At 33.6% G+C, this 16,863-nt stretch overlaps 1 protein-coding gene across 4 annotated transcripts; it reads left to right on the top strand.

Annotated features, from left to right (window-relative positions):
• The first annotated feature begins 406 nt into the window (after window positions 1–406).
• On the top strand, window positions 407–9,305 carry LOC114309544 (uncharacterized). Of its 4 annotated transcripts, none has more exons than XM_028255299.2 (5): window positions 407–668; window positions 939–1,058; window positions 4,950–5,185; window positions 5,402–6,182; window positions 6,855–9,305. In XM_028255299.2, exons 3-5 carry the CDS (start codon window positions 4,952–4,954, stop codon window positions 9,038–9,040), a joined length of 3,201 nt encoding a protein of 1,066 aa, XP_028111100.2. In that variant the 5' UTR covers window positions 407–668; window positions 939–1,058; window positions 4,950–4,951; the 3' UTR covers window positions 9,041–9,305. The 4 variants fall into 4 exon arrangements, with proteins under 4 accessions (XP_028111100.2, XP_028111102.2, XP_028111101.2 ...); XM_028255301.2 differs by having other exon boundaries at window positions 446–668; window positions 976–1,058; XM_028255300.2 differs by having other exon boundaries at window positions 476–668; window positions 945–1,058.
• The last annotated feature ends 7,558 nt before the right edge of the window (window positions 9,306–16,863 follow it).

Genomic DNA, 16,863 nt, shown 5'->3' on the forward strand with positions numbered 1-16,863 from the left:
CAATTTTTGTTTTTATGCCAAATGTAATAATAACACGTGGACGTAAAAATCTAATTATTTATATGAATGATTTATCAACATACTTCACAAAATGAAAATTTCATTTCATGAAAATGGACCAAGAGTGAGCCCACCAAAATGGACAACATGCCCGGCTGTGGGAGCCCTCATCCCCATTTGTCTGATGTGGGTGGCCAATTAAGCAAATACTTTAAACGGTAAGTCCCAAGCAATTATACTAATTAATCTAGTAAAAAAAAAAAAGTATTTTGGGATTAACAACTAGCAAACAGCTGAGAGATTGTAAAGTTTGCTGTTGTTGTTGTTGTAAGAAATCCAAAAATAAATAAAATAAATAAAATCCAGGGGTGTATATATGTATTTATTTGTGTGTATCTTTAAATATCTGTACATATATAGTTGTACGGTTTTAAATGTAATATTTAATTTTCATTATTATCTTTACCAAAAAACCAAGGAAGGTGGAGAGAATCTAGAAATGCTCATTTCTTTTCATTTCCTGAAAAACCCAGAAGTAAATTGGAAAAGAAATCAGAGAGAGAGAGAGAGAGTGAGAGGGAAGGAAGAGAGAGAGAAGTGAAGAAAATGCAGAGAATAAAAAGAGACCGGATGTTGACAAATTTTCATGTCACTGTTCTTAGAAGAAGGTCGTTTGTTTTTTTTTTGGTGTGAAGATTTCTTATCTAGGATCTCTCTTTCTCTCTCTTAAAAAAAGAAAAACCCCTTCTTTTCTCTCTCTTAAAACTTTCTCTCTTTCAGAGACTGGCCCAGCAGATCGAAATCTCCATCTTTTTTTTCTTCTAGTTGTTGACGATCTAAGCTTCTTGAAATGGTGTTACCAAAACACCCACTTTGTGTTTCTTTGTATTTATTATTAATCTTTCTTTTTTTTGTTTTTGTTTTTTGGTCTTTGGTAGTGCCAGTCTCTGACTCTGAATTTCCACGATTCTTTAGTTATTGGGCATAGGACGTACGGCTGAATTATTGAATCCACGGGGGCTTCTTGAGGAGAGGTGATTGCAGGATGTGGGTCTGAGGTAAATTTTATATACGCTTGCTGTTTAATTAGATTTACAGGTTTTTGATTTCTGGGGTTTGGTGGGTTTCTGTATTTGATAATATATTCAATTGGGTTTTATTTATTTTCTAGTGTCACTTTTTGGGTTTGTCAAATTATTGGCTTAGATTGCTTTGAACAATTGTTTTGTGCATTTTCTTTATTATCTATAGTGAGATACTTTATTATAATCTGTTAATTTGGTTTTATCGTTTATGAATTTGATGCACTTTATTGTAATCTGCTACTTTGGTTTTATTGTCGATGATTTTGATGGGTATTTGGATTTGATGAGTCATCATTTTTTGTGTGGGATCTGTTCCAAATTCCTGTTTTGAACTAGTTTAACTTATTGTCAATTCGCAAAGGAAAAGTTGCTACTTTTCTTATTTGAAGATAGGGTTCTACTAGAAATTCTTATTATGTGTTCTTATCTTTGGTGTTCATATTTTTTTTTTTTTGATAAATTGATCTTATGCAATGATAGTTACTATGTTAATTTTAAGTGTGTGGTTTCAATTGCATTTGTTAAAAAGGAAGGTCTTATTGCTCAATTGAATGTTGAATTTCTGACAGTTTGTTTGGTGACAACAGTGGTTCAAGTTCCGTTTTTTATCCTAGTTTTGAGGGAAATTTTCCACTTACAAGCTGCTAATGCTTGTTGAAGTGCATTACTTCCAAATCCAAAAGTCTTTTAGTTAATTTTTTCAGCTTTTTATAATTTGTTTAGGCATTAGAAGATAGTTTGTTGCCAATATATGGGGATCTAGAGCAAATAGTTGTGTTCTCTAGCTGTCTCTCCCACTCCACTGCTGTTGTTTACATCATATTAAACTCTTGGGACTATAATTAAGTAAATATCTTATGTATCTCAGCAAGCTGTGTCTCTTCCTCTATTTCTTCTTCCTCTTTTACTTGGATCTAACCTAGCCGTCTTTAAGTAGACTATAGTTGTGTAAACTTTTGTGGGTCCACCTATAGGGACAATGGTGAATGCTTAGAGAGTAACTTTACTTCACGACACTAGAAAAACAAAAAGCGTCTACTGGGTACTTTGTTAGGTTATAGAAATATAGCAATGATCAAAATTTCCTAGTGATTTGGGACAACACCAGAAGCTCAAAAATGCAATACGATTAAAAATTGACATTAAATCAAGAGGACCATTACTGGATGTTCAAATTTCTAAAATGACCGATGACCTGAACTCTACAATATGTTTATTTGCTTTTCCCTTTATTTTTTTTAGCGTTGAGGATTATGGCTATCACCACTGCATTTAACCATGAAGTGAATCTTATCTCCCTAGTTGTCATTAGCATATAGTATATGATATGATAAATACCATAGGATACAAAATTGAGTAAACCTATATGTCATATGGATATGTATTGCATTTTGACTTGACTGCACAACATAAGATCAATCAAGACAACATATGATGGCACATTAACTATGTTTGGCGTTGTTGCAAATAATCAAACTGTAGACCTTTTATTTAAAGGAAAAAAAAATATTATGATACTGTTGTGAGATGAACAATTGCTCATAAAGCTTAATCTATTGGGGAATTGGCCAAAATTGTATAATAGGCTTTTACACCCTCTCTCTTGTGGAGAGATACACAAATTGAACAAATTGCAAACACATATATATTGAAGTCCATATGGATCATGAGGATAAACTTGAACCTGCCAATGTAATCATAGCATGTCTGACAATAAGTTGCCCTAAAACTTTACCCAGTAGGGAACGGGCTCTATTAGGTTATCACAGTTTAATTCTTTTGTGTGCTTATAGTATAATGCCAATATCATATGCATTAGAAGGGAGCCTAAAGATAATACCCTTATACTTTGCCATGCGAACAAACATTGCTTCATGTACATTTCATTTCTTTTTTTTAAGGTGAATATGTAAATTTCATTTCCAATTACAATTAGAAGTGTAGCTTTTGTCATGGTTTCAGAAAATCACTGATATTGTTATTTAATGCTATCGTTGAAATAGTATCTGTAGTAGGCTGATATATTAGTGTGATGAAAAATTGTTTGCATTGTCGACCATGGCACTTTCACACCAGTACTTACGGCCACTACAATATGTTATAGTGTTTGAATTTGATAGGGTTTTGTAAAAGCATTCTGAAACCTTTTTTTCACCCTAAATTTTGAGAGGGCGGGCCTTGGTGTAATGGTAAGATTGCTCCGTTGCAATTTGGGCATCACTGATTCAAACCACGGAAACAACCTTTTCACATGCAGGGATAAGACTGCATACATTTGACCCTCTTTAGACAACGATAGAGTCTCGTGCATTGGGACTAGCCTCTTTTTTCTCAAATTTTCCCCTTCTATCTTGTTCTAGAGTTAAGTTGCTATTTTTAGCTAAATTTACACTTTCTATCACCAAAATAATAAAATTTAACCTCTTAACTTCAGATTAAACACTTTTCATGAGTCTTAATATAATGTTTTCTTATTGGAGGTTGAATACTACTAACATCTAATTTGCTTCTTTGGTGAATCTTTGACATTGTTTGGTAGCATTTATTTGTGCTAATTGCAATTCTAGTTTAAAAAGGTTGGGGGAGTGAAAAGGTCAAGATTTATAATTAATTTTTATTTTAATAATTAAAGAATGACCAGCTAGTGATAAATTGAAGATATTGTTATTACTAATTAATAAGGCCTATAGAGTATTGACTAGTCTGATGACATAATCCTAACAACTAAGAAAGCAAAAGGACTCATTAAGATGATATTTCTTGATAGATGAGGACAAAGGCTTAATGCTGTGCAAATGCCATGAAAGCCAAATAAGGCTCTTTTTAAATGCTGTGTAAGATAGTGGTTTGTCTGACAAGGAGGGGGAAGTGGGAAATGAGTAGGATATTACTGGTGGAATAGTGATTTAAAAAAAAAAGGGAAAAAAAAGTAGGCAAATTAAACATGAAGTTATTGACAACAAGCATTACCAAAATCATTCTAGTGTCTGTTTCTCTACGCTTCTTGTGCTGATCTATCTGTTTCTTGAATTTCTTTCGAGATGTGATTCTCTGACACTTTTCCTGAATTTGAGATATGTAAATGGGTTTCCTGAGAAAAGTAAATGGGTCTCCAGCCTAACTCCAACTCTTCAAAAGAGTGTCTATTTCTTTCCCTCCACAAGAGCCATAATTGAGCAAACATCCAAGCTTTTCTTCTTCTTTTTCCACCCACAAACAATTTCCCAACACTACAACAAATTCCTCACTGAACTAGGCTACGCATCACCCATTGAATCGCCTAGATGGAAAGTAATGAATCCCATAATTCGTTGCCACAGGAAAATGAATAAGTGAACCACTATCTCTTTCCTAAAAGAACCCATCTCCATGCCTTCACCTTATCATATCCAATTTTCCAGACGGGCATTCAAGCCCGTAGTCTCCAAATCCCAGTCCCAAGGTGGTCTACTTAATAATCTTCTAGAGATTCTCAAAAAGAAGATGAAGAGGAAGAAGCTAGCATAGCATTTTTATTAATTGTGATGCTAAACAGAGTCAAAAAAGCTACTGAAAGAGGAACATCTCTACACCAAACTGAATCCTGCTGCCATCCCCAACCTCAATGTTGATTATTCAGTAGCTTGAATTCCATCTGGGTCCAGGCATCAGATATCTTGATCTGTGTATCGCCATTGTGATAATCTAGACACAAATATTCTGATTAAAACAATGTGATGCATGAAGACAGGTTTTTTCTTTTATTCTTTATATATGTAGTCTGTTGTCTGTTCTTGTGCTCTTCAGATTGATAACAAGAGTGTGTAGCTTCACCTATTAATCCTAAATAAGTAAATGTAACTTTGTTTCTTCTTTGATCGGCAGGAATGGGAACACAAGTGCACTGTGAAAGCTACCTACCTGGATATTACTCCATGAGGGATCTTAATTTGGATTGTAGTAGTAGTAACTGGCCCCCATTTTATGGAGACAAAACCATAGCAAATGGGCAATATTACAACAGTTTCTTACCTGGTACTGCCACAAATGCTTATCCAGGGGATGATAAGGATGTGTTAAAGAAGACAATGCTTAGGCATGAGGCCATATTCAAGCAACAGGTAATTCTAGTCTCAAGTGCCCTATGACTCTATTTTGTTCTATCTCTCATTTTGACACGACCAACTGATTTACTACTTTACTGAGTCTATTTTACTTCTACCAATGAAGGCCTTCATTTGTTGTGGGTCAAATTGAAGTCCGGTTCGCTTTTGTTAGATTTAAGTGCTCCAATTTTATGAACACTTGAATAATTTGAATTTCTTTTTGTCACCCAGGTGTTCGAACTCCACCGTCTTTACAAAATACAGAAGGACATGATGGATGACATTAAAAGAAAAGAACTACATAAGCATCTGGTACCAATGGAGACATCCTCGTCATCAAACCTGTTGGTGTCTCAAATGCCATCTGAAGAAGCTTGGAAATGGCTTCATAAACCCAACTTTCCCTTAGTGAACTCTGTTTCAGCCAGGCCATCTGTTTCTGGTACTGAAATCGTTAGTTCTCCCCTGAGTTGTACAAAAGGGAACAACACACAAGCTGGTAGATTTCCATCCCAGAATGGATGTAGTTTAAAGGATTTTGTGATATTGGAGTCTAGACCCTCAAAGGTTAGGAAAAGGTTGTTTGATCTTCAACTCCCAGCTGATGAATATATTGATACAGAAGATGAGGAGCAGTCCCCGAACAATAAGATATCTGATGCTTCAAGTTATCCTTCGAGTATAATAAATCATAAGCTTGCTTCTGAGAGCAGTGTAAAGTTGAATATTGGAGGTGGTGCAAAGATTGACTGTAATGGCGATGCTTCAAGATCCGCTTCCTGTTTGAGGAACTCTGTTGGATTGGCTGATTTGAATGAACCCATACAGGTTGAAGAAGCAGAGATTAAAGACTTGGATTTAGCTGCTAAACCAAAGTCACAGTTTCTTCTAGGTTTACCCAAGGAGAATTTTCAGAACTCCCAACATGGAAGCAATAATGGGACTTCCACTAATCTACAAGTTGAGAGTAAAGGAATTAGAAGAGAGTGGTTATCCCATATGAATGAAACAGGTGAGTTTTTTTCTTGAACTTGCTGAATATTTTGTTAAGTTGGTCTTTCATTAAGTCAGCAATGTCCACCATTATTGTTCAATAAGGTGAAAAGTTTGATTCTAAAGATCAAATATGAAGAAATATTGACTATCTAAAGATTTAGAGAAGTAGTTGGGATTTGTGAGATATTTATATTCTAAGTTGTAATTGATTCTGGCAAGAGTAATATCTTGGGCTCTATCAAGTACATTTCTAGGGCAAACCATCTATGTCTGTCTTGATACTTTTAAGCTATGTTTGGATCTTTGGATTTTCCTAGGGAAAGGAAAATGCAAGGCAAATTAAACTACTTGTACATGCTTATTTTTTGTGGATAGCCAAACCGAAAATGTCTCTTTTTTTGGCAGATACACATTCATTTTCTCCTCATTTTCCTAACCCCACAATTAAATAAATAAATTTAGCTTCTTTTATTTCATTTTTTTTTTTTTTCTTTCCGCCCCCTCTGCAAATCCAACCTCCAAACATATACTTCATGATTATTCAGAATTTGTGGAACCAATAACTTGCTGGGAATTGTTTGTTGCAAACTAAAAACTGTAGCTATTATGTCCATAAGCCTCTCTCTCTCTCTCTCACTCTCAATGCTGACTGCTGATGATATTGTGTGAACTCTTTCTTTGTGTACAGGACACAGTAAAATTCATTTTCAGCCTTTCCCTCAAGGTCTCCAACCAGATAAGTCACACATGTCTTCCCAGCGGACGCATACTACCCCTGACAAAGTTCATCACCCTTCAGAGATTCTTACATCTGATCGTAGTAGGGAAGATCTGTGGAGAGATAGAACAGTTCATGGTTTAGAATTCTCTGAAAGAAGTCGTGATCTCACTAGTTTTAACCATTTGGAACAGGTGGTGCCTTCCCATGTACCCATTCCCTACCCATTGGTTCATGCCTCTGATTTGGACAATACTTGGTCCCACTCTGTCTCATCTTGGGGAAAGCCAAGTAGTAGCTTGACCCAGAAATTGACATCAATTCAAACACACCTGCCTTTAAATTCATCGGTTACCTTAAGTAGTATTTCTCAATCATCTAGCCATGATATAGACAAGTGGCATCTTAATAGTGGTTCTGGGTCAAAGCCTGGTTCGGCAAGTGGTCTACCTAACCGTAATGGGTTTTACCATGGGTCGTCATCAGGGTCCAAGGACGTACCAACTCGTTTCCCTTCAGCTGGATTTGATTATTTGAACTGCAATAAGGATGATAAGGTAGCCTCTGAACGCTCAATTAATTTTGGTCCCGGAAGCTACTTAAAGGGCTCAAATGTTATAGATATGAAGCTAGTAAAAGACTTTAATTTGAATGCCATCCTTTCAAAATCTTCATCCAATGAGGTTATTCCCCAACAAGTCCTAGAGATCATAGATGAAGAAAGGAAGTGTGAGGACCATCTGGAAGTTCTGCCTTGGCTTAAAGGTAAGCCTGCCAGTAAGAATGAGGGCATCAGTACAAGGAGGGATTCAAATTCCTCACAAATGAGTTTCTTACATGCTGCTTCTAACCAACTGTCCAACAAAAGTGACATTGTGCAAGGTCCCAATCAACTTTTTACCCAGAAAATTACATTAGCTTCATGTGATCATGAGATTGGGGCCAAGAGGAACGAGGTAGGTGACTGCCAGGTTACGAGAAAGATCCTTGGGTTTCCCATTTTTGGCAATGCTTGTACTCCTAAGAAAGAGTCTTCTTCTCTTGTCTCCACCTCTGCGTCCCTTCGATGCCCTCCTCAAGGTGAAGACATCTCAAATGTAGGCAAACATAGAGTAATTGATATAAACTTGGCTTGTGATCCCGAGTCTGGCGCACAGATTGCTGCAGAAGTACTTATTGTAGAGAAGAGAAGCGATAATGAAGTTGCTAATTTCAGAAACTTTGATTTGAACTCTTGTGTGAGCGAGGATGAAGTTACATTAGCACCCTCTGTTGCAAGCACCAGTGTCAATGTGAAGATTGCAGTGGAGATTGATCTTGAAGTCCCTGCTGTTCCAGAGACCGAGGAAGACATTTTACCCGTGGAAGATCAAAAGAAGCCTGAGATGTCTGTGACATCACCACAGCACAAAGCTGAGCAGCCTCAAGATGAAGCAGCTTTCAGGATTGCAGCTGAGGCAATAGTTGCCATCTCAACCTCCAGTCATCTCAATCATGTGGAGGGGACCGCTTGCAACCCATGTGAAGCTCCATCGGCAGATTCCCTCATGTGGTTTGTGGAGGTAGTTTCTTCTTATGTGGAAGGTGATTGCAAATCAAGAGGCCAAAATGGTGGAGACAACGAAGTATCTTCCTCTGAAGAGATTGATTACTTTGAGGCCATGACATTGATGCTGAGGGAGATCACAGAAGAAGAGTATATGCCTGAGCCCCTTGTTCCTGAAAACCAGAAAGTGGAAGAAACAGGAACCGTTCAATTACCAAATCGACCCCGAAGGGGTCAGGCAAGGAGGGGGAGGCAGCGAAGGGACTTTCAAAGGGACATTCTTCCAGGCCTAGCGTCTTTGTCAAGGCATGAGGTAATTGAGGATCTTCAGACATTTGGAGGGTTGATGAGAGCAACAGGTCACCCTTGGCAGTCGGTATTGACTAGAAGGAATGGCACCAGAACTGGTGGGGCCAGGGGAAGGCGGCGTTCAGTGGTGCTCCCCGCCCCTGCTGAGACAGCAAGCACCATTTGCATGCCCCTAATGGAGCAGCTTAATAATATTGTCGGATTGGAGGATAAAGCCTTAACAGGGTGGGGAAAGACACCTCGACGGCCCCGCCGCCAGAGATGCCATGCAGGTAATCCTACCTTGATCACTTTAACCTAATTATGGGATATGAGGATTGATTTTTAGACTGAGCACTTCATATATAGGGAAGTAGAGAGCTGTTTTCATGGCTTTTGAAGTGAGTTTGTTGTTAGTTTGAAGGGGATTTGCCTTTGTACATGTCTTCTTAGCCCATAATTTGGGCTTCCCCTTGATTTTCTGTTTGTGGGTAATCAACCAACCTTTGTACTATTTCCAAATAATGTTGCGTTATTTCTTCTGGGATATATATGTATACAACATTGCTTCGGATGCATGTTCACTACTCTGCTTTTGGGTATTGTTCTTTGGTCTCAATGAGCTATTTCCATGTAATCTCAAAGTACAAGTATATGTCTTTTGGTTAGATTAGTTCATTAGTTTTGGAGCATAGTCTTGTCTAGAGATATATATGAATGCTAGTGTAGGTTGTTTTGAGTCTTCTCCAAAGCGCCTTTAAACCATGTTAGGCTTGAGTTTGCCCTAGAAAATGAAAGAAAAGAACTGGATAAGGAACACCTACTTAGGGGTGGGATGGGTTTTTCTCAGCTGATCGTGTGATGGAGAGGAGACTTGAGATGGGACGGGGATATCCAGCAGTAAATATTGCTGTGCTGTGGTAAATAAAGTCTGTTAGAGCTATAAGTTGATTCTATTTTTTACCCTTCAAATTACTCACTTATTAATGGTTAGGATTTCATCTTATTCAAATTTGATGGCCCACATCTAAAAGTGTAATAAAATGAATCTTTTGTCATCTGTACTGTTTGTTAAGATTCCATGTGAGACTTATCCAAATGAATGGTAAGGATCCAAATGAATGTTCAATAATTTCTCAATGGTCGGTTGGTGGCTATGCTCACACGTTCAACTCAGTTTTGATTTTTGTTAGCTCCTGTTTGCATGAATTATGCGATTAGAGGAGTGTCATTTGATTATCGAGTTTTGTTTAGGCTCTTACCGTGGGCTTAGGACTTGGTTCCCAATTATTTTAAAAAAGAAAAAGATTAATTACATTTTTATCTCCAATCTCGTGAGATAAGATCCCATCCTTCCTTGGGAGAATTCATAGTGTCCTGCCATTTTTCACAATCAAATATGATTTTTGTATAGTTCACATGTTATTAATTCAAATTTCCTTCTCAAACTGACTGACTGACTGTCAAAATGACCTTAATTTTTAGCTCCAGTACCAACCAAAAAACATCTACCTAGCTGCGATGGAAATTTGATGCAACTATTTTTAAGTTAAAAGTTAATTTAATAACAAAAGTTAAAGTCACCATTTCCGCATTTTAAATGATTAATTTATTAAATTTATTTAAGCTAATTATAATTCATAAACTATAAATAAAAATTATACTAAACATATACTGACACAAACTCTCATAACAAATAAATAAATAAATAAATAAATAAATTATAAACAACTCATTGTCCTGCCCCAAACAAACACCAATACAAAAAAGTATTCCACCTCCATTGACATATAACTGGCAATACATTGGAGCACCCAATAACCTCCTGTTCAATGATACAATTGGAGGAGAGACTATTAAATCATTTCCCATGATATAAATAGAAAATAATGTTACATTTACCTTTTTATTATATTTTATTAATTAATTAACGTGACATATTTATAATAACTAAAGATTTATATGATTTATATGAAAGTCTTTGTACTAATAAATATGACAAAATATTGATTGGATCTGACAAGTATTGTTTCCGTTTTTTTTAATTATTTTTTTAGAATAAAGTTGTTACTAAAAAACTGGTGAGGGTGGTGCGGTGGGGTGGGGTGGGGTGGGGTGGGGTTGGAGGTGATGGTGATAATGGAGGATAAGGTGATCCACATTTAAACGGGATTGCATGGACACCAACTTAAATTTAATTTTAATTGAGTTTGTAAGATGTAATTTATTTAAATTTAGACACATTTAAATGAGTTTTAAATAGATATAATCAGATGGGTTGGAGTTGATAAATATATTGAAATAAGAGAAATATTAGAAACACACAAATTAAACTTTTTAATTTGTTCACAATGATATGGTAAGAGAGTTGATCTCTATATAATTGAGTGTGAGACAAATTAAACCTTGACATTTATTATATTACATCATCATTGTAAGAAATTATTTTGCATGAAATTAAAAAATTTGAAAAAAAAAAAAAAACTCAGAGTTTGACCATTACAACAAAATAAATTATGAGTGTGTTCGATTGGACGGACTGGATAAAGGGGGGATCAGAATCCGTCGGACTTGAATTAGGAGACTATGAATCTCTCGGACTATTTCGTTGGATTGGATATGTATCTCGTGTTTGTTTTCTCATGGAATTAGGTGTCTGAAAATTACTATTTTTAGTGAATTCAATGTTTGCTTGGACGGATTGTATAAGATAAATGAGCAAAAGACTATTTTACTCTTTTTCAATTGTTTACTAAGTAATAGCAATGTTAAACATATTTTTAATATTTTAATTATTTTTAGCTAGATTAAATAAAAATTTATTTATTTTATTTTTTACACAATTAAATAAATTTATTTTTTTTAAATTAAATAAATAAAATATCAATAAAAATTTTAAATAAATTTATTTTAAAAAATAATAATAATTAAATAAGGAAATTAATAAAACATCTATTAAAATTTAAATAATGAAATAAATAAAATATAAACAAAATTTTAAAATAAAACATCAATAAAATATTTATAAAAAAAATATTTTCAAAAATTGAATAAATAAAACATCAATAAAAAGTTAAATAAAATTTTATTTTTAAATTGAGACATTTAAATTTTATTGAATTTTACTAAATATAATACATAATTAAATAGTAGATGATCAAAATGGTCATTTCATTACTTAATCCTAACAGTAAATAATCCCATGAAAATAATCACACTCCTCCCCAAGATACAATAGTCCCTCATATGAGGGATATGGAGTTCGACCGGACTCCATGTCCAGCGGACTAAAAAAAAAAACAAACGGTGAACATCTCTCTCATTCGGATAAACAATCCGAACAGTGAATAATCCCCCCCAGTCCCCCCAAATCAAACACACCCATATAAGTAATAAATTTTATCAATTTAAATATTAATCTTTTGATTTGTTTTTAATTTAAACCATTTATCTATTTTCATTAAGTAAAATCGATAAAAAAAAATAATAATCTTTAAAATTAACAAAAAAAATATTTTAATATACACTTACATTGAATTTAATGATTAAAATATTATTTTTTTATTGATTTTATCTAATAAAAATAGACAAATAATTTAGATTGAAAATAATATAAAATATTAGAATTTAAATTAATGAAATTAAAATATAATATTTATTTTAGGAAAAATTGATCTAGGGTCCCTCTTCTACTTTTCGTAATGGAAGAGATCCACAAAATTATTTTTTGATGTCTAAGGTCCCTACAGATAAATTTGATATTCCTCATCCTTCAAACCTCCATCAACCAATTCGATGATTTGTCTCTCCATTCTACCTATCAAAAACACTCTGCACTTTTTAGAGAGAGAATCTAGAGAGAGAGAGAGCCATAGTTGCATTGCAGAGCTGTTGAACAGACATGGAGGGTGTTGGTATGTCTTTGAACGCACTGGTTGGTGTACCGATGTCGAATTCAAGAAGAGCACATGAAAAAGCCCTAATCAAGCACTCCTTGGTCTCTTCTCGGACGATTCAAAATCCTTGTTTTCAGCATCATCATCGGCAACGATTGTTGGGTGGTTCGAGAAGTTTCCGATGTCGGAGGCGTTGAGGAGGCCTGGGTATTAACTAGGAAGAGTTGTTAGGAGGTCTACGGAATGAGAGAGAGTGAAGGCGAGTCCATGGTCGCCGAATTTTGGGTATTCGGGGACGATGACGAAGGCGAAAGAGGTAGAGAAAGAAAAAGCAGAGCCATTGGAGGAGTTCTTGAAGTGAAATGGAGAGGTGTGAAAAGCATGACCCATTTTTTTACTGGTCTCGTTGGTTAATCGAAGAATGCCATTTTTTTGAAACTCGAATATTCCGGAGAGAGTGATGTTTGTGTTGAGTTCATTGAATCCGGAGTAGAAGAGCTCGTCGAGCTGGGACGAAGATGGGATTGACAGGAAGAAGACAGAGGCCGATGCATAACCATCTCAGCAAATATATAGCCTATAGACCACACGCCAACAGGAGCGAAGTGCACTGAGGAGCCAAGGAGGATTTCGGGTGGTCTATGCCATAGAGTTACTACCTGAAGAAAAATACCTACATTCATGCACAGAATTGAAACTTCAAAATCAAATTTACAGTCTCTAGGTAAAAGAAAACTGAATTTTCTCTGGGTTAAAACCAGAGAAATTCTCTAGTTTTTTCACTGAATTTTCTCTGGGTTGGTTAAGAAAAATTATCTGGATTAAATTGAATTTTTTCTGGGTTTGGACCAAAGAATTTCACTGGATTGAATTTTCTCTATTCAAATTTTCTTTGGATTGAATTTTCTCTATTCGAATTTTTTCTGGTCAAATTTTCTCTAGATCGATGTTGAGGGACCTTAGACATTATAAAAATATTGAATGTTCTTTATGCTATAACATCATAATATCAGGGACTTTAAAAAAAAAACCCTTTATTTTATTAAAAGATCTAACTTTATTTATTTTTATAATTTTTTCAAAAATAAAAAATAAAAACAAAAAAAAGGGAGCATAAGTGCAAAGGTGGGGTCGAAGAAAAGGACGAGCAACAAGGATAAGATGTGTGTGTGCTTTTTTATTGCTAGTCGAAGGAAAAGTGGAGGAGGTGGCAGTCTGTGATTGGACAGATGAGTATCTATTGACCCCCCCAATATTTGGATTGTACTCATCAAATATAGTAATATAATATTACTAGTATATTTTTATATAAACCGACAACAAACGCTTTGTGAGGCGTACAGTACAAGTCATGGATGCTTCTTTTCTCTCTCCAACGATTGCACCCACCAACTGCTGACCTCACGCGCGTCTTAGATTCTCTCTCTGCCGTACATCCGCATCATTTTAGATCTTGTGTCACCAGTTTTATTTAGATTATTTGTAATATATTTTATTTATTTATTTATTTATTGGTAAAAAGATAGATCGATTTAATAATTATAATTTATCATATTAAATATAAATTTTATGTTTAAAAAAAAATACATTTGTATACCATTTTCTTAAAAACAAATATCACAAATTCAATAAATTATAATTATCGAATTAAATTAATTTTTTTATGATAATATACATGAAGATGGCTATATAAAATAAATGATTTGAATTATTAGAACATGATTCGTAATGAGTCCTACTCAACCTGAAAAGCTTCAAAAAAGAGACAATGTATGTTTGGTTTAGTTTTGTAGAGTGATTTTGGAAATTTTTTTTAAAAAAACTTGTTTAGTTTGTAATTTTTTCAAAATAATTTTTAAAATCTCTTTTTCTCTCTTATACATCAATCAATCACTTTTTCTCTTTTCTCTCTCATTCTCAATTATTTTTTCTCTCACATACATCTACTCAATTACAACAAAATATCAAATCATTACAAACTCTAAAACTACTTTCAAAATATACAACCAAACAAACCAAAAAAATTTAATCTCTTTCCAAAACAATTTTTAAAAACTACTCTCTCAAAACCAAACCAAACATACCCATGTTTCCATCTAAAATAACTCCAGTGTCAAAATAATTTTGTTATCGTCAAAAATATATAAGGAATATCAATTTTGAAAGAACATCAATATCAAATTAGTTTTTATTATATTTTAAATTAAAAGTTTTTATTTATTTATTTTGGTTTTATATCTTTTTAAATACATTATCCAACAAACTCTCTATTATTTCTCTATACTATTTAAATATTTATTTATTTATTTTAATTTGAAATTATCTTTTATAAACTTAACACAATTAATTTCAAAATATAAAAAGTAAAATATTTTTTTAATGTTTAGGTAGGCTAAACCACTAGTTACATTTGCTGAGTCAAAATCCTCAAAATTAAAATAGCTAACTTAATAACTAGTTTGATAGAGATGAAATTTACTGATTTATTCACTATTTTAACTAAAAAATGAAAATAACTAGTTTAATAAAGATATTTTAATAGCTAGATAAACCATAAGTTATATGATCAAGCTATATTTATATGAAAAATGATTCATTCCCACAAAATACTTAAACTCTGACCAGTTAGAATTTAGCATTATGGAATAAGTGAATAAACTCTTACAAATTAAAGCCTATAAAGGAATAATTTTGTGAGAGATCTTTGTGAGATGTAACTCGACTATTTTTAATATAGCTATATTTAAAATTTGACAATCATCTTTATTTATACATATCTCCCATGATCATCTATATATATGTTTTTTACTTGACATTTTGTGAGAAAAATAGAAGAAATAATATTTGTATATTATAGCAACGCTATTAAATATTAATTTTTACCACTATTCATTGATAAAATATAATAATGAATAGCCATTTAGTTATTGAATAATAAGACACGCTATTACAGTGCACAAAAATAATAATAAATAAAACAAAATCAACTATTTTTAGCTATATCATTCTACTGGTTTGTGTTATTTTGGCAGTCAATTTTCATATCTGTTTTTGACTATTGAAACTATTTTTTTTGAGTAAATTACATTTACACACGCTAAATTTAGATTTAATACATATTATCTCTGATATTTGAAAAATTATACTAACTTCTTTGTCATTGTAATTATTTAGACAGAATGAATATATTGAACTCATGCACTTTCTTTTCTTGCTTTGCTTTACTTTCTTTTTTCTTTTTTTTTTTCCTTTGCTTTACTTTTTTTTTTAAATGTAATTTTCTCTTTTTTTTATTTATTAGGAGTTGTTGCATTTTATATAAGTAAAGGGTTTGTGAAATGAGACTATCAACCACAGGGATAGAAAAGTATTTTTCAAAATATCAAGGAGTAAAATGTAATTAGATCAAACCTCAAAAGGTGTCAGTGTAATTTACCCTTCTTAATTTTAGAGAGACTATTGAATGTATAATTAGAGTCGCTAACCCAATTCATATTGTCAAAAAATTGTATTGTAAAATATTATAATACAAATATTTTACCATTGAAAAATCTCCTAAATATCTGCATATTTTTAACAAATATTGATCTAATTTTTAAAAAAATTTTGTTCATCCAACTAGGCCTAATCATTCAGTTCATGTTCAGGAATGTTTTTAATTTATTCGGCCAAATGCAGTAAAGAGATCAATAATGTTTAGCTAGTCGGACAATTTGCAGCCAAACATTATTGATTTACTAGGCTACATTTGGTCCTTTCTGCCCCCCATCACTGACCCATCTCGCCAAATGCTGACATTGGCACACACCACCTCCACCTTATGTTCTATAACTTCAGTGAAAAAGAAAGTGACAAACCATAGATGAGAGAAGAATGAAGGATTTTGAGGTGAGAATTAGGGTTTTGACTGAGGGTTCAGAAGGAATTGGACTTTGAATCTGTGGGTCGATGTTGTCATTGATGAGAGAGAGAAATGTAGTTAGGGCTTTTTTTGTCTTTGAAGCTTGAGAATACTAAGGATATGTTTATTCTTAAACATGAATGTGGATAGATGGCATTAATGCCTGCAAACAAGGGAAATCAAAAAACAAAAAACAAAAAACAAAAATTGAAGCTTCTACAGTTAGATGTGAGAACACAATATTTTGATGTAGCATATGTCAAATGCAGCACATCATTTGACCACTTTGTTAAGAATTGAAAAGCTAAATAGAATAGGTGAAGCACAACATACAGATGAAAATAAAAC

This window comes from Camellia sinensis, chromosome 5 (genome assembly GCF_055761805.1).
Source record: "Camellia sinensis isolate YWXY chromosome 5, ASM5576180v1, whole genome shotgun sequence".
Lineage (NCBI taxonomy): Eukaryota > Viridiplantae > Streptophyta > Magnoliopsida > Ericales > Theaceae > Camellia > Camellia sinensis.